Here is a 16,799-nt window from a genome sequence, read left to right as displayed (position 1 = left end):
CCAGGTTCGTGTGAGCCAGTGCAATTAGTCAACAGCTTGCAGCTCCCGTTTTAATTTGCGTTTGGACCGAGCTAGTAGGTGAGACATATTCAGTATCGATGTGCATTTCTTCAGTACGTTCACGTTAACTTCTGATCGTATCCCCTCGGGGGCAAACATACATTGTGCATTAAACTAGCCATTCGATCTGCCTGAAAATTAAAGATAAAACCAGCGGAGCTTATATTTGTTTGGGCGATACTGTAGTGTTATATACCTTTTTCTGCTTCTTCTAGAGCTGAAACAAGCTGCTGCAGATGGACTCCCACCATCGGGAAAAGGGCGCGGACGTGGAAAGCGTGCATCACAGAGTTCACAAGAGGCTTCTCGTTCTGTTCGTGGGCGTGGACGTGGTCAGTCTTCGAGCTCTCAATCCTACAGGGCTCCACGCTCCTGTACAAACAATGTTGACTTGAACCTTGAGTCCCAGCTGCATGAAGGCCATGGTGATGATGATGTTGAGGCGACATCTCATGCCAACACGGTATATTGCTTATCCAATATTAACGATTGTATTATGAGTATATGATTTCTGTGTGTGCTATTTAATATTTCTAATCTACACTTTTATGTATGTTGTAAAAATGAGTAGAAAGAACTTTACGACAAAGCTGATTGGTCATTCGATAACACAAACCTAATTATGCTAGACTAAATTTTATTTTGGTAGAATGAACTTTATTTATGGTAGACTGAATTTTATTATGCTAGACTGAATTTAGTATGCTGCTTTATGTACTCCTTTATTCATGGACTGCTTCTTATTTTGGTAGATGGATGTTTGTTCAAGTGATGATGAGGACGATATGTGTATGACTGTGGCACTCAACCGACTTGATACTTTGAACAAGTTTCAAGCAGTTGCAGCAGGAATTGGTATGTTTTATACTGAAAACTACTTGAACAAAAGTGCTAGAAAACAACCTGCTATGACTGGTTATGAGTGGGTTGTGAGAACCCTTGATGATCCAAAAGACTGCTATGACATGTTTAGGATGAGTAGACAATTATTTGATAGTTTACATGAGTTGTTAGTGTCATCTTATGGTTTGACATCTAGTAGCAAAATGATATCTATTGAAGCTTTAGCAATGTTTCTATGGACTATTGGGGCGCCTCAATCATTTGTTCAAGTGAAAAATCGTTTTAAAAGGTCCAAAGAAACCATTAGTAGAAAATTCACTGAAGTGTTAGATTGTGTATACCGCATGGCAAAAGAGGTGGTGAAGCCTATAGATCGAGACTTTACATCTCCGCATCAAAAATTGCTTAAACCTCGATTTGCACCTCATTTCAACAATTGTATAGGGGCAATAGATGGTACTCACATTCCAGTTGTTGTACCCTCCTCAAAAGTTGTCCAACATGTGGGTCGTCATGGATATCCGACTCAGAATGTTTTAGCTATATGTGACTTCGATATGAGGTTTACTTTTGTTGTTGCCGGATGGCCCGGATCGGTGCATGATATGAGAGTATTCAATGATGCTTTACGCAAGTATGGCACTATCTTCCCACATCCTCCACCCAGTACGATTATTTCATCACCCATTTAAATTATGTACTTGCATGAAATTGTGTCTCACAATTTTTTGAAAATTTGTAGGAAAATTTTACCTTGTGGACTCGGGGTATCCGAACCAAAAGGGCTATCTTGCTCCATACAAAGGGGTGAAATATCATGTGCCGGAATTTAGAGCGGGGCCACGTGCATCCGGAAAAAAGGAGGTATTCAACCAATTGCACTCCTCTCTTCGTAATCACATTGAGCGTTCTTTTGGAGTCTTAAAGATGAAGTGGAGAATTTTGTTGGACTTGCCAAGCTATCCGATGTTGAAGCAATCAAAAATAATACATGCATGTATGGCTCTACATAATTTCATTCGAGATAGTAAAATGGCCGATGAAGAGTTTGATCGTTGTGATCAAGATGAGAACTACATGCCCATTCCATCAAGTCACTCAGCTAGTGAAAGCCAATTGGGAGATGAGGAGGGAGCTATGAATAGTTTTCGTGATGAAATTGCCAATGCACTATTTGCTAGGAGAATGTAATTTTATTTAGCATTATTGAAGCTGTAATTTTATTTTTAGTACTTTAGTTTGGACAAAAAACTTGTATGAAATATTTCTACTTATTTGATTCTATATTAAAAAGTTTGTGGTGGTGATTTAAAACTGCTAATGTTGTGAAAATAGTAAGCAAATGAATAAGTCTAGTACCAAAGGGTATTATTGTCTTTACACGTCTAGGACAAATAAGCTGGGCCCAAATAAGCTAGGCAAACAAACAGCAAGACTCAGCTTATTTAATCCAGAAAAAATAAGCTAGATTATATAAGCTACCAAATAAGCTGGATAGTATAATCTATAAGCCCAAACAAACAGGCCCTTAGTTTCAGATTCCTGGAGCCTCGTATTAATAACAAATCAGTAAGAGTACATATTAACAACAGTAGAGTGATCATCATTAATCGCACTACCCGTCCTAACGACTCTTGTCGGACCGCCGCTGCCGCCTCTTCTTTCCAGCTCCCCCGTCTCGGTCCCACGTTGCTAGGTGCAGAAAGAATGTAGCCCTAAGGGCATCAGTAGTGTATAATACCATATCGCCCTTATGCTGGGTCCCACCAAAAATGAAGTCGCAGCCCGTAATGTATAACAACACATAGCATTGCTACTCCAGTCATTTTTAGATTTGTTTTATTTGAGTTAAATATTTCTAATTTTGACTATCAGTATGAAAAAATTCATAAAAGTTAATACCATAAAAATGATGTTGCTAAATTCAACGTGAAACGAACTATTATTATAATATGTAATTTTTCTATTTGAAATCAATTATTGTATAGAAGATACTACCGGTCAAAATAGCATATTTAAAACCGTAATGTTCTAAAACCAATATTTCAAATAGCGGCATGTAGCGGTGCTATAGTGATGCTATAGTATTTTCGCGGAGATATCGCCATAACCCCTTAATAGAAATGACTTGAGGGCATTACATCGCGGATGCCGTGATGGACTCCAGGGCATGGTTTGGGTCCCTCCTCTTCCCGCTCTCCTACACTAGATCTGGCAATGAGGAGCTCTGGACGGGACGGCTCGACTTGACGTTGTGGAGCTTTGGTGGAGAGATCCGGGGTGACGCCAGGTGGTGAGGGAGGTCAGGTATGGCAATATTAGTTTGTTGCTTTCGAATACATGTAAGTTATTTTTTCTGAGAACATGGCGTGTATTTCAATTCATTAAGAATAAGATAGTGTTACAATGGTCGAAGCAACACTGGACAAGCTAAGCGGGCAACAACACATGACCAAACACACGTCAAGGCTCTAGCTACAAACTTGAGCTCAAGAAGTCACAACCAGCTCGTAGGTCCCCCAACCCCCACGTCGCCCGCTCGAGCGGCTCGGGCGGACCCCGCGCTGTACCTCGCCGCTGCCCGCACTGCTCCCTCCCGACTTCACCTCCGCTCGAGCACGCCGTCGGAAGTCCGTGCGGATGCAAGGACGGCCGTGGCGAGGTCTCCTCTACCCTGATGTGTGCCTGCTCGCCCCCCTCACCTTCCTCTTCCGGCGGCGCTCCTCACCGCTGCAGGCCGGAGCTGGTCGTGAGGCCCGATTTTTGTTAGATCCGGCAAGCACTTTGCCGGATCCATTGATCCCCTGGTTGATTTGACATGATGTGGCTCCTTGCGGTGGGAAGGCAGGCCACGAGTTTCCACGTTCTGCGAAGTTGCATCGTCCTACTGGGTGTCGCAGCGGAATCGCACGCCGCCAGCCTACAAACCCACTTGCCCTTCGTTGCCACCAGCGTATCCGCCTCCCCGGTCTTCCTCGCTCGAGCTCGGTGGCAGCCATGGCCATAGCAGGACGCGGTGGCGGCGGCTACGCAGCCCTCAAGGCCGCGGGCGGCCAGATCTGGCATCACCAAGGCTAGATTTGGTGCCCAACCCCCTCCGGCCCTGCTGTTCTCTTCATTGACCCGCGTGGGGGCTGAATCGGCCATGGATCTACACTCCCCCTCCGGTCCCGCTGCTCCTTGTGGATCTGCGGGCAGCAGCTACCTCATGGCTGTCTGCGGTGGTCGGGATGACAGTGTGGGCCGGTTGGCGCTAGCTTGGTTGTGTGTGAGTCTCCTTCGTATGCTTGTTTTGGTGCATGTTCCGGATGAAAGCTATGTCTAGCTCAAGGTAAGGCCCTCGGCGGTGGCGTCCTTAGACATCACCCCTCTTGCTGGAGGCGTTGTCTAAGAACCTCCACGGATTCTCTTGGTAGCCTTGCTTTCTCCAGGTGAAAATCAAGATCCGGCTCCACCGGGTCGAGCAATGTTGGCGTCTTGACGTCAAGTTCTTGTTGGAGGCATTGTCTCGGAGATGGGCACCTTGATCTTGTGCATGGTGCCAGGGCCTCAAGATGAATCTCAGCCATCAAGCTCATGGCGTTGCAGGTGGTGCGGTGCTGTAGTTGCTGCTACAATTTGGAGGTTGGGCTTAGCGTGGTTGTGCTATTCGCGGTTAAGCCGCAACTTCGTCCTTGTGCTAGGACATGGTGTTATTATATATCCGTGGTTATGCCACAATTTGCCCTTGTGCTAGAGTGTATTGTATGAGGTCTAGTTTAGCTAGGTAGGTTATTATTAGGATTTTAGCCTGGTTTTCCTAAATTAACTGAGCATTGTAGGATTTTGTCTTATTTTTTTTCTAAAAATGAGATCTTTGATTTGTGGTCTGCCACATCATTTGAATACAATTCAGGTGGGGATGCTCTCCCCCCATGACCATTCAAAAAAAACTTGAGCTCAAGAGAAATGGAAATAGCTATGGCATGGCATGGCGAGCCCAAGCTTCACCCTGGCAGAAGGAAAAATGGATCGAAGTTGCTAGCAGTTTCAATTCTTTATTTAGTCCTACATACTATATGAAAACGAAGCATGCACTATTTTTGTCCGAAAGATAGTATAGTTTATGTTAAAACGTGCACGTGGGTATTCTTATTACGTTCGGCGAGACGTTCACTCTTGTCCCCGCACTTTCATGCCCAAATACATCCATACATAATAAGAAAATCCTAATTATAGATCTTCTGCCCTTGATCACAGTTCGATTTGTATAAATCTTGATTACTTTCCTGCTTGTTACCCTTTCACAGATCGATTAATTGCAACTTACTCTGCAAAGGGAAGGGTAACGAAAAACTGACCCTTGCTACATTGGTAAAGGCAAAGCTATCATTCATTTCCTATACTCTTCACTTTCCCTGTTTTTTCAGAAACAGCATGCTTTTGTTCATGGAAAAGACAAGGCGTGATCAATTTATATTCCTGTCCTTCTGGGCTCCTAACTAATATCGTGAACGTTGCACCCTGATCTCAGCCCTACAATTCAGATGGAAGCAGAAGATGCAACTCACCCCAAGAAAACGGAGGAGAAAGAACATAAGGTAATTAGTGGTAACATTTTCCCCTTAAGCCTGCAATAAACAGAAGACCTGTATGGCACCAATGCAAGATCATGGCAAACATTGCGTATTTTTACTGTGCCTTCGAATAATGCATGACATTCCACAAGGATCACGCTGGAGAGGCGAAACCGGTGAAGGAGAAGAAAGCGAAGAAGCCAAAGAAGGAGGAGGAGAAGAGCAAAGAGAAGGAGAATGTTGCGGGCATCTCTGACGCGACCAAGCTGATAGCAAAGTTGGAGAAACTCGATGCCAAAATTGACGACCTTAAGGCGAAGAAGCAGGCGATTGTGGCTCGACTCGTCGAGCTTGAGGGGACGGCAGCCACTGGTGCAGCTGCACCACCGGCGACAAGCGGGTGATGGCAGTGGTTGACCGCTAATGGACGAAGTTTAAAGCCTTAAGCGTCTTGGGCCAGAGAAGCATTTTCTAGCCAGCTACAAACATGAACCGACTATATAGGCATAAAAGTGTCTATATGTTGATTCTAAGAGTGTAGTTGAGCGGGCTTTTCTCAAACATGATCCTACTAGCTAATCAATTGTGAAGACCTTTAGTAATTGCTTTTGTTTTTGTCGTGTGTCGGAAACATTATGTCATGGCAGCTCACAAACACTTAATGGGTTACATTTCACATTCTTTTCAGTAGAAGTGGTAGCAAAGTAAAACTAGGAGAGTGGACTGGCTAAAGAGGTACCATGACAAACGAAAAATTAGAAAACCAATTATAGGCCAACCTGCAGAAGTAAAATAAATGGACCATGGGCATGCACATGCAATTACATATTAATGTAAAAAACACATATCCCTTTGTTCTTAAATATATGATGTTTAATTAGAATGAGGGATTAATTGAGCATTTATGAAGCATGTTCCTACGAAATGTCAGATGCATTAGACCAACCTGGCCAAACCGCCGGGCAGGAAGCTTAACCGTGTATTTGGTTGGCGGAATGAGGGTGAACGGAGTAGAACGGTTCCATTTTTGCACGCGTTTGGTTGAAGAACTGTGGAGCGGAACCGCTCCCGCAGGGGAATATTCCCCATAGATCCGGAACGAGCCCGCTCGGTAAAAACGAGCGGACGCGAGCGCTCGCCTTCCACACGCGCTCGAGCCCCGCTGCCCATCACCGCCCGCTCCTCTCCCCTCTGCAGGTGAGCGACTCTCCCTCCCCTCCACTGCGGCGCCCCCTCCCCCCCCCCCCCCCACAACTTTTCATTTACACAGCTGCAGCGTATACGTTACTTTCAATGATGGCCATGATTATTCAATCTAGAAAAAGAAAATGCCATGAATCTGTAGAACCAATTACCTATGCTCCAATTGAGGAGAGGGATAGAATGAGAATTGAGTATCTGAATAATAAGATATGGAAGAATGATGTAACTTGTGTCAATATGCTTAGACTTAATAGAGCATCTTTTTTCCGATTTTGTAAGCTTTTTAGGGACCGGGGCCTTTTGCAAGACACCATACATTTGTGTGTTGAGCGGCAGGTTGCAATGTTTTTAAACACAGTAGGTCACAATGTTCAAAATAGGTTAGTTGGCACCAATTTTGATAGGTCCGGTGAAACTGTTAGTCGGTATTTCAACAAAGTAATGCACGCTATTGGAGAGCTACGAAACGACTTCATTACACCACCATCGATATCAACTCCAGCTAAAATTGCAGGAAACCCAAGATGGGATCCTTACTTTAAGGTGTGAGGCCTATCTCCCCTTCATTTTAAGGGTGGAGTTCAGATTGTAATTTCTGATATTATTTCCATTCTAATTGTATAATAGGATTGTATTGGAGCAAATTATGGCACACACGTGCGGGCCTCTGTTCCTAAACACAAGGAGGCTTCCTTTCGTGGTAGAAAGAGTTATCCTACTCAAAATATCATGGCAGCTGTAGATTTTAATCTTTGATTCACATTTGTGTTGGCCGATTGGGAGGGGACAGCCCATGATGCTCTAGTCTTACGGGATGTTTTAGAGAGGGAAAATAGTCTTCGTGTTCCACAAGGTAAAATAAAACTTGTGTAGCTCATTATTTTAGTTATGAAATTTAATACCTAGCATAGCTTACATACATATCCCTTGTATGCTAGGCAAGTTCTACCTAGTTGATGCTGGATATGGAGCCAAACCTGGATTTCTACCCCCTTTTCGTGGTGTTCGGTACCACTTGAACGAGTGGGGCAACAATCCTGTGCAAAATAAGAAGGAATTATTCAATTATAGGCACTCATCGTTGAGAGTCACTGTTGAGCGGGCATTTGGTTCGTTGAAGAGGAGATTTAAAATTCTTGATGATGCCACACCATTCTTTCCCTTCTCTACACAAGTAGAAATTATGGTTGCTTGTTGTATTATTCACAACTGGGTTATACAAGATGGAGGTGATGACTTTATCATTGATACGAGTGAGGAATTGGCTACCATTAATCATCATACATCTTCTCGTGGACAAGCAGCAGAGCATGCCTTTATGGTTAACTTCAGGCAGGAACTTGCCAATGCCATGTGGGCAGACTATCATGCAAACAATATATGATAGTTATGTATTTCTTTTAATGTGCCTTCACTTGTATGGACATGTATCTTTTATTCGTATGAACATGTATCTTTTATTCGTATGTACATGTACACTTGTAAGACGTCGAAATATGGACATGTACTTTGGCAAACTTGATGCAATATGGACATGTGCTTTGGCAAACTATCTTCCTGAATTTAATGTATTTGATGTCATGATTTATAATGTAGGGGATGGACACGGAGGCAAGCGGTGCAAAAGCTGCTAGTGGACTGTGTCAATGGACTCCAACTCAGTCCATATTTGTACTCACCTTTCTTACTAATATTGTAGCTGATGGCACTAAAACCTCCACCGGCTTCAAGAAAGTTCATCTCAACGCTTGTGCTAAGGCTCTCAACGATCATTTTAAACTCACAAGAACAGGTGATCAAGTTAGTAATCACTTGAAGACATGGAAGAAGAAGTACGCTAGGATCAACTATCTTAAGAATTTGAGTGCTGCTCTTTGGGATGAAGATGAATTCATTGTCTCTCTAGATCATGAGCACTACAAAGGACATATGGCGGTACGAATTTCACTTGCCTTTTCTATTTGATATCACTATATGCTAGGTATTGTACTTAATTTGTGTTGCATTCGCTGTTAGGATCCAAAAAATAAAGCTGATGATGAATATTTGAACAAGCCTCTTCCATACTATGATTTTCTAGCTACAATCTTTGACAATAGCATCGCTACCGGTCAGTATCCAAAGAGCTACAATGACCCAATTGGGACTGATAGAAGTAAAGGTGTGAGCCATGGGGGTGATGCCACTGCAGAAAATGATGGGCTGAACCATGGTATTGATAAAAGTGTTGTTAATGATGATACATCTTCATCAGCTAGACCAGCTAAGAGAGCCAAGACTATTGATGATACCGGGAGAAAGACTGATGGCTTGGTTGAAGCATTTCAGTGTGGCACCCAAACGCTAGCAAAGGCAATAGCGCAAGCAAGCAGTGCTTTACCACATGGTTTGTTCGAAGCCGTGGACAGTCTCCCAGGTTTTGAGCTTCACCACAAGACTCGATATATCAGTACTTGGTTAGGCATCCCAATGATGCCCATGCTTTTGTGAATCTACCATCCGATTGGAAGCTATCGTGGTTTTCGAGTTTCGTGACTGAGAACTTCTAGCTTATGGTTATGGTTTCTGTCATGGCGGCTGCTGCCCTTATGTTTGTTAGTTTAGTTATTTCGGTTGATTTGAACTCATGTATGTGTTATTTCGGTTGATTTGAACTCATGTATGTGTTATTTCGGTTGATTTGAACCCATGTATGTGTTATTTCGATTGATTTGAACTCATGTATGTCATGAGTTATTATGTTATGTTGAAACTCGGTTAATTATATTGCATATTATGTCACGTTGAAACTCAGTTAATTATATTGCATATTATGTCATGTTGAAACTCAGTTTATATTGCATATTATGTTACGGTGGTAACCTCACCCCCAATAAAGGAGGAGGTAACTTCACTCACCTAGCTCTCCAACCAAACACAGAATGGAATGGTTCTACTCCAGCGCACTCTCCAACCAAACAAAAAATAGAACCGTTCCATTCAACTTGGCTCCCCAACCAAACGGACCCTAAATGGGCCGGCCGGAACGAGCCGGGCGCCAGGGACTGTTCGGCTCACGCACGCCTGACATGAAGAGGGTGGGCCGTCCCCCGCCAGCACCCAACAGATCCAACTTCGGTTCATCCAGAGCGCAATTTTGATGTGTTTTTTATTCGAATGTCGACGATGCAGATGCCTTGTGGTTCCGGACCTTGGTTGTTTCATGTTTGGACGTTTGGAGATTAGACCTGCTGTGCAAGGTTTTGCATCACTGAATGAACTTATTAGGTCAGCCTCAGACCTCAGTAGGATTTTATAAGGAGATCTATTGGTATTAAATGTTGTGCCATATTAGTAAATTTGCTGATATGGTAGAGTAAATATAAGGAGAGAGGACAGAGAGTATGGGATGAGAGAAGGGATTTATCACCATGACACTCCTCTGACTCGGCTTATCAAATTCTCAGTCTTGGTAACTGTGTAATAAAATCATGCACTAAAACTGATCTTAGTTCTGCATCTTGTGCGCTTGCTACGTTAAATTCTGCTACCATGGTGTTTTAGTGCTACAGTAAGGAGGAAACTGTAATCGTGCACGATGGAATCAGCGAAATACACGGTAAATAGCCACAGCCCGCTTTCAAATCTACCAAGGGGCCTGGTTATTTACTCTTAAGAAAACTAGAAAAATCTGGGTATAAGGAAAAGTAAGAAGAAACACATCGGGTACTGAAAATACATCTGCGTGAATTAAAATCTAGAATTTAGCTCAGGCAGCAGATGAGTAGATGACACATGAGCAAGTTTCACCGTGAGGCATATGCCTTCGTAGGATGCATGTGTGTATTTTCACTGGATGAAAGAAACCAGCAACATATCTTTCAAAAAAGAAAAAGAAAGTAGGAACAGGGGAAAACTCTGTTTCAATTTTTGACAACAAATGAACTGTGTATACTATCTTGGTCATTACCGAAACCAAGATTAGTATGATGATGTTGTGTTCAGTCAGCGGACTTGTTTTGTTGTCGCACAATGATTCTTGAATGAAATGAATGGGTTGCACAGCAAAGAAGCTGCCCAACTATCTCAAGCACCTTTCTTTCTTTTTTTCCTTTTTTTTGCATACTTGGTTGAAACGGAGTACTGCAAATGCAAGCTATGCAACCCATCGAATTTCATCAAGCATTTTATGTGCGCTAGCATCAGGAATCACACAGATAATGAATAAGCTCACATAGGTTCCAGTGCTTAATCTGGGCTTGGAAAATGGACATATATTTGCTCATTCACCACAACAGGATACCAGGGCAGCACAAAATAGCTTGAGGAAGGACTTTGCTCGGGCTTCAAAACTTAAAGAGGTAGGTAGTTCCAAACAGTACGATGACATGACGAACGTTTACAGTAACAAACAGGTCTTTATCCTTTCCTGGCACAATCCACGCAGTCCTACATAGCATCCATCTAGATAATAAACATACGTGATACATAGAATGAACAAGCTGTACTGGAGTGCGAGTACTCACATTGCTACCATATCCCTAACTTTTACTCAATTATCTAGATATTTATAGGGGCTCTTGGACTTCTTTACTGACGGGAATGTTCAAAGCGTGCATTTTTTTTCCAGTGCTCTCCTCACAGCATCCTGGCCTGGAGCTGTCCATCCCTTATCTGCGCTGCGATGTCCTTCACGGCGGCAGGTCCATGAGGGATGAAGACCGAAGAGGACTTGGAAGATGCCCCAATCTCCTTCATGGTGTCAAAGTACTGGGTCACCAGGACCATGTCCATGACATCCTTGGCGGAGGTCCCAGGGACATTCTCAGAGAAGGCGAGAACGCTGTCTCTCAGCCCATCCACTATAGCCTGGCGCTGCCTTGCAATACCCAGACCTGCCAAGTACTTGGATTCTGCATCACCTTCAGCTCTCTTGATCTGCAGGATCTTCTCCGCTTCAGCTTTCTCATTGGCAGCCACCCTCATTCTAGCAGCTATTTCATTAAACGACAAGAACAGTTCAGAAATACTGCAAACAGAGATGCGTCATACAAGATGTACCATGACGTCATAATGAACTAACAACCTATCTTCCGGAACCATTATATGAATAAAGCAGATTCTGCAGTTAAAGTTTCTGAATTTGCACTCAGTAAGTGCATCAATTTAAACAAGTTTGCTCATCACCAACAAATTAAACTTTGTCCTCAGATATAGAAACCCAAGCCCAGGAGATTTGTGATTGAAAACATTCTGCAGTTACTTGATGACAATGCCAACCAAGAAGATGATTGATTAATTTTGCATATATATACATCTAGATAAACATGTACAATATTGATGTACTACTGCACATAACATAGTTACGTGTCATCTTGATGACAGCTTTCAGGAAGCTGCACCAGTCTTAAGGTCATGCCACTCTAAATGAAGCATACGTATTAATTTGCAATGCGTATTGCTCAAATGCTAAGTTGGCAAAAAAAATTAAATATGCTGTTCATATTTAACTATGGACAAGAAATGTGGGGAACTTGCCTGCATTGATCTCATTCATGGCTCTCTTCACATGCTCATCAGGCTCAATATCAACAATCAGAGTCTGCACAATCTCATATCCATACATTGACATTGCCTATATAGTGAATAAAAGGGTTAGCAAAAAAAATCCACATTCTAGAAGAGCAACAAATGATGAACACACACCTTTTCAAGTTCATCTTCCACAGCTTTAGCGATTTCATTCTTCTGCTCAAATGCATCATCCAAGTTCATCTTAGGAACACTAGCCCTGATGACTGAACATGAGGAAAAGAGTTCTATTAACATTGAAAGGGAGGACTGAAGGCAAAAAGAAATATAACCAACAATTTGCAGGTGACTACTATAGAACGAGACCAGGAATAAAAGGAACATTGGATAAAGATGTGTACGTGGAATAATGAATTTTGCAGATTGAAATAAGTAGCAGCCTTACCATCAAAGACATATGACTGGATCTGCTCCCTGGTGTTAGTAAGCCTGTAAAAAGCATCAGACGCCTTGTCCGCAAGGGCACGGTATTGCACAGATGCCACAACATTGACGAAGACATTATCCTACATATTATTCACAACATGCCATTCAGTATAAGAAAGATAACAGAAGAAAAACAACTATAACATGCAAAAGATAAATTCAACATAATGCAGAACTTTTTTTGCCAACGCATGGTAATGATTTAGCAAATTATAAATTATAAAGCAAAAAAAGATAAAAGAGTTTGGAAACCTTTGTCTTTGTTTCGCAGCGGACATCAAGCTGCTGAACACGCAGTGAAAGGTACCCAGCAATTTGCTTCCCTATGCACCATGGCAAGAAGTGGCACCCAGGTCCTAGGATCTCATCAAACTTTCCAAAAGATTCCTTGATGGCTACTGTCGATTGATCCACTTGAACCAAACCAAGTGCTTGACCCATGTCTTATCTACAAAGGAACAGTGGATTTTACTAAAGTCATCTGCTAAAGAACAAATACTAGCATCTCAACATATCTGCACAATCTTGACTTGGCTCACAGATGGCGTGTGACTTCTCCAATTAATATAGTGGATGAGAACTTTACTTTCAGTGCCATACAAACAGCTGGATACTTATCAATAATAGATAGCATCACTGGACTAAAATTAATGAGCCACAATAAATGTATGCTGGGAAGCATTGATTGACTAAACTCATTCATACTGAAGACTTAGCCAATTGCAACTTTAAGCAAGGACACAGTATCAGAAACAATATATTGATCATGCCCACAAAACATTCCATTATGTGCCATGAACTCAGCAACAATTTCTGCTGATAGAGACAGCCATGTCCTTAAATCTACTGAATTCTTCTTGCCAGACTCCAAAGAAGCACAATGGAATGAACTCTAAAATATCAATTCCACAGAAAAGATAGCCACTGAAAGAAAAATTAACTAGCATAGCACCAAGATGAACTATGGAACGAGAGAGGTAAAACAAGAACAAGAACCTATATATATGTCGACAAGCTCAATGAGGAGATGCAAGGTTTATCAGCTCCAGGGCTTTCTTTCTCTACAGGAGGTAGACCAACAACGCATATATAGTTGAGGCTGTAAAGACAAGTGGATACATGGAAGGACGTGTGAGGTGGATACATCATACAAATGGCCAGATGCCAGCGAGCAAGGCAAGAGAACCAAAGCTGGAAATTGGTGGCAGCACAGGTGTGGACAAATCAACATGATGCCTCCAACGACTCATTTTTGGTCAGAAGTCAATGCAGAAACCCACAAGGCTTAGCGAACGACTAGTGATAAGCACGTCGCAATCTTCCATGGCCCCAGCCAGTGCGTATCTTCCCTACGACAATTAAACAAGAACAGGATATACAACTAAACAAGAACGGGACGTGCTGCCACTTGCTGGCCAATCTTATCTGTGCATCCAAGGCCAGTGGAAAGTTCCCAACGGTGCCCAGCAACCAAGCAATTAATTATAAGCTTCGGAGGTGGGCACCAAAAGAAAAGGGTAGCATTGAACTACATCTGAAAAAATATTTAAAAATGCGTGCTTGACTAGAACACTTGAAAACTTCGAAGCCGTGCCTGAACAGTGAACAACGTGGAATGCTAAGGACAATCAGCGCACGCCGGCGCCGCAGATTTGCCCGCTCACTTCGTTGAGGCCACGGAGACAGCAAGGCTGGTTCTAAGCCGCGGCCACACCACCACCACAAGGCCCGCAGGACAAGAACAGGGGTCGAATCCGAAGAAGCAGCCGCAAATCACCAGCTTGGGAGCCGCCACACAAACATTATTGTTGCCTGAAGTGGACGGAGCGGAAGGAGCAGAGGGCCGGCGAGGTTTCCAAGAAACGCATCCCAATGGGGAGAAATCCCCAAGAAACCAGCCACGAAAAAGGAAAAGAAATTCCTCCGCAAGACCGTAACCCGTCCAGCGCACTAGAAATTACCGGACAAATGCGCCCCAGATCACAGGAAACCGAGGGGCGGGGTCGCCTACCCGGCCGCGGCGGCCGGCGTCGCCGATGTTAACTGGCTAGGGGTTAGCAGGGAGAGAGTGAGGAGAGGGGGGACGCGGCGGCGGTTTAGTTACCTTCTTCCTCCGGAGGAAGGATCCCCCCCAGGCGCAGACGGAAACGGACGAAGGGCTTGGCCTCGTTCCTCCGCGCGGTGCTCCGTCGAGTGCGCTCTCTCCCGCCCTCGATCAACCGGTATTTATGGCGGAATCGCTGCGCGTCTGAGAGGGAAGGGTCGATTGGGGTTTTCGGGAGGAGGACGGCAATGGATTTGGGACGGAATCGCTCGTGTCTCCGGTTCCCGTGTGCTGCCGCCGGCTGGGCTGCCGTGCTCGGCTTCTCTGGCTGGAACCGGGCCACCGGGGCCAAAAGCAAAAATATCCCTTTTTCTTTCGTTTGTTTTCCGTTTGGCTTTTGTTTAGGATCGCGGATGATGATGAGGATGTTTGACCGGGGGTATTTTTCTTTGCAATGGGCTGGTTTGCATCGGACGGTTGCTGTAGGGGACATAGGTTTCGTTCGTGCGAGATCTTGAAATTCCAGGGCTCAAAATCAAATTAAGATAAAATACGGAATTAAGATCTTATCTGGATCCGGCAGCTAAATTTTAGTCCTGTCATATCGAATATTTAGTTGCTATCTAGAAGTATTAAATGTAAATTAATGATAAAACTAATTGCATAACCTCTGGACTAATTCGCGAAACGTACCTATTAAGCCTAATTAATTCATAATTAGTTCATATGATGCTACAGTAAATATATGCTAATTATGAATTAATTAGGTCTAATAGATTCGTTTCGCGAATTAGCACTATGCTTCTACAATTAGTTTTATAATTAGCTCATGTTTAGTCCTTCTAATGGCTATCGAAATCTATAATGTCACGGGGCTAAATTGTAGATCTTAGGATTCAAACACCCCCTAAATCATGTCGTGTTTGATACTGTGGACTAAGGAAAACTGGATTTCTATATGTGACCCCAAATCCATAATTTAACCGTGGTAGTTTTGAAATATGGAATTCAGACTCCTAAATTTGAATAGCCACTAAATGAATTTGGAGTAAAGGTATAATAAATCTAGAAGATGGGATGGTAGAACCAAAGAGCTCAATCTTGGTGTTATTTATTGTACCTGAAGCGCATAATCTAGCAACGGAAAAGTTTTTTTTTTATAAGAGCAACGGAAAAGATTGGCGTGAGTGGCACAAGGCTAACAACCAAACTCTACCTGCACATAAAATCCGATTTCCCGTCTAAGCACAGAGGCTATGAGATTTTGCAAACCACTAGCTTAGTGACTCGTCTATCTATTGATGGACTGAGATATCCTTTTCACGCTGCTGTTGGTTTATATTTACTCGAAGCACATGGGAAGTGGGAGCTAAGATACCGTTGTTGACCAAACTATTTGGTATGACAAATTTGTTATCGAAATATTATATATTACAATATCGAAATGTAGTTTTTTCTAGTCACAGCAAAAGCTATACATATTACGCGTAAATACATTGAAGCCAAGCTAATATTGGGTGCCAGCAGTTGCCGGATGAGGTAGCTGTCTTAACCTGTGGCACGAACTAAAGATTGGTCGAATTTATTGATCAAAACTGCCAAACTAGGATAAACATTGGTCAAATTTAATAAAAACGCCAAAATTAACGGACACGCTGGCTCCCAAGCTGGCGTGAAGGTGGTGGTCCATGGGATATGACTAATATTTCAAATAGTCGGCTAAGACATTTAGCTATCTATGTCCAAAAATAGACTATAGCGGGCTATAGCGGCAACTAAAGGCTAAGTTGTATATGAAAAAACTTTAACTAAATCTCTCTCAAACAGCTATAGCTTGGCCGGAGATCTAAAACCTTGGGTATGATAGGGGTGGAGTCTCAATAGGTGTTTCAGACGATTTGGTGATTGAGATGTGCATGAGAGACGATAAAAGATAATATAGTGGGTTCAATAATTTGTGCGCCTCCAAAAGCGCAACCATCTCAATAGACAAGGTATGCAGTCTATGGTGACTTGACGTCGACGTGGCAATGTATTTGAAGCTGTACCAAACTGCAATTCTAAATTTGCTGAACAACTTTTATGGTTAAAATATA

General features: G+C 42.9%; 2 protein-coding genes and 1 pseudogene across 4 annotated transcripts; 2 read left to right on the top strand and 1 right to left on the bottom strand.

Annotated features, from left to right (window-relative positions):
* Window positions 1-5,385: 5,385 nt before the first annotated feature.
* On the top strand, window positions 5,386-5,863 carry LOC112898245. Its single transcript, XM_025966607.1, has 2 exons — window positions 5,386-5,483; window positions 5,612-5,863. Exons 1-2 carry the CDS (start codon window positions 5,430-5,432, stop codon window positions 5,861-5,863), a joined length of 306 nt encoding a protein of 101 aa, XP_025822392.1. The 5' UTR covers window positions 5,386-5,429.
* An 892-nt stretch (window positions 5,864-6,755) lies between these two features.
* On the top strand, window positions 6,756-9,152 carry LOC112898243 (annotated as a pseudogene).
* A 1,811-nt stretch (window positions 9,153-10,963) lies between these two features.
* LOC112896879 (hypersensitive-induced response protein 1) lies at window positions 10,964-15,065 on the bottom strand. Of its 3 annotated transcripts, none has more exons than XM_025965001.1 (6): window positions 14,764-15,065; window positions 12,912-13,118; window positions 12,619-12,739; window positions 12,348-12,439; window positions 12,180-12,276; window positions 10,964-11,635 (listed from the first exon to the last, which is right to left on the bottom strand). In XM_025965001.1, the coding sequence occupies exons 2-6, from the start codon at window positions 13,098-13,100 to the stop codon at window positions 11,280-11,282; spliced, it is 855 nt and encodes a 284-aa protein (XP_025820786.1). In that variant the 5' UTR covers window positions 13,101-13,118; window positions 14,764-15,065; the 3' UTR covers window positions 10,964-11,279. The 3 variants fall into 3 exon arrangements, with proteins under 3 accessions (XP_025820786.1, XP_025820784.1, XP_025820785.1); XM_025964999.1 differs by having other exon boundaries at window positions 12,912-13,107; XM_025965000.1 differs by lacking the exon at window positions 14,764-15,065 and adding an exon at window positions 13,656-13,764 and having other exon boundaries at window positions 12,912-13,107.
* Window positions 15,066-16,799: the final 1,734 nt, after the last annotated feature.

This window comes from Panicum hallii, chromosome 6, assembly GCF_002211085.1.
Source record: "Panicum hallii strain FIL2 chromosome 6, PHallii_v3.1, whole genome shotgun sequence".
Lineage (NCBI taxonomy): Eukaryota > Viridiplantae > Streptophyta > Magnoliopsida > Poales > Poaceae > Panicum > Panicum hallii.
The sequence above is the reverse complement of the archived record's forward strand: the minus strand, read 5'-3'. Positions and strand labels throughout refer to the sequence as shown.

Bases quoted from the DNA above. Each gene is read 5' to 3' on its own strand.
- LOC112898245 (XM_025966607.1), top strand. From the start codon at position 5,430: ATGGAAGCAGAAGATGCAACTCACCCCAAGAAAACGGAGGAGAAAGAA. The intron at 5,484-5,611 runs GTAATTAGTGGT...ACATTCCACAAG, and splicing joins CGGAGGAGAAAGAACATAAG to GATCACGCTGGAGAGGCGAA.
- LOC112896879 (XM_025965001.1), bottom strand. From the start codon at position 13,100: ATGGGTCAAGCACTTGGTTTGGTTCAAGTGGATCAATCGACAGTAGCC. The intron at 12,740-12,911 runs GTTTCCAAACTC...AATAATATGTAG, and splicing joins GCTGCGAAACAAAGACAAAG to GATAATGTCTTCGTCAATGT. The intron at 12,277-12,347 runs GTGTGTGTTCAT...TTCACTATATAG, and splicing joins TGGAAGATGAACTTGAAAAG to GCAATGTCAATGTATGGATA.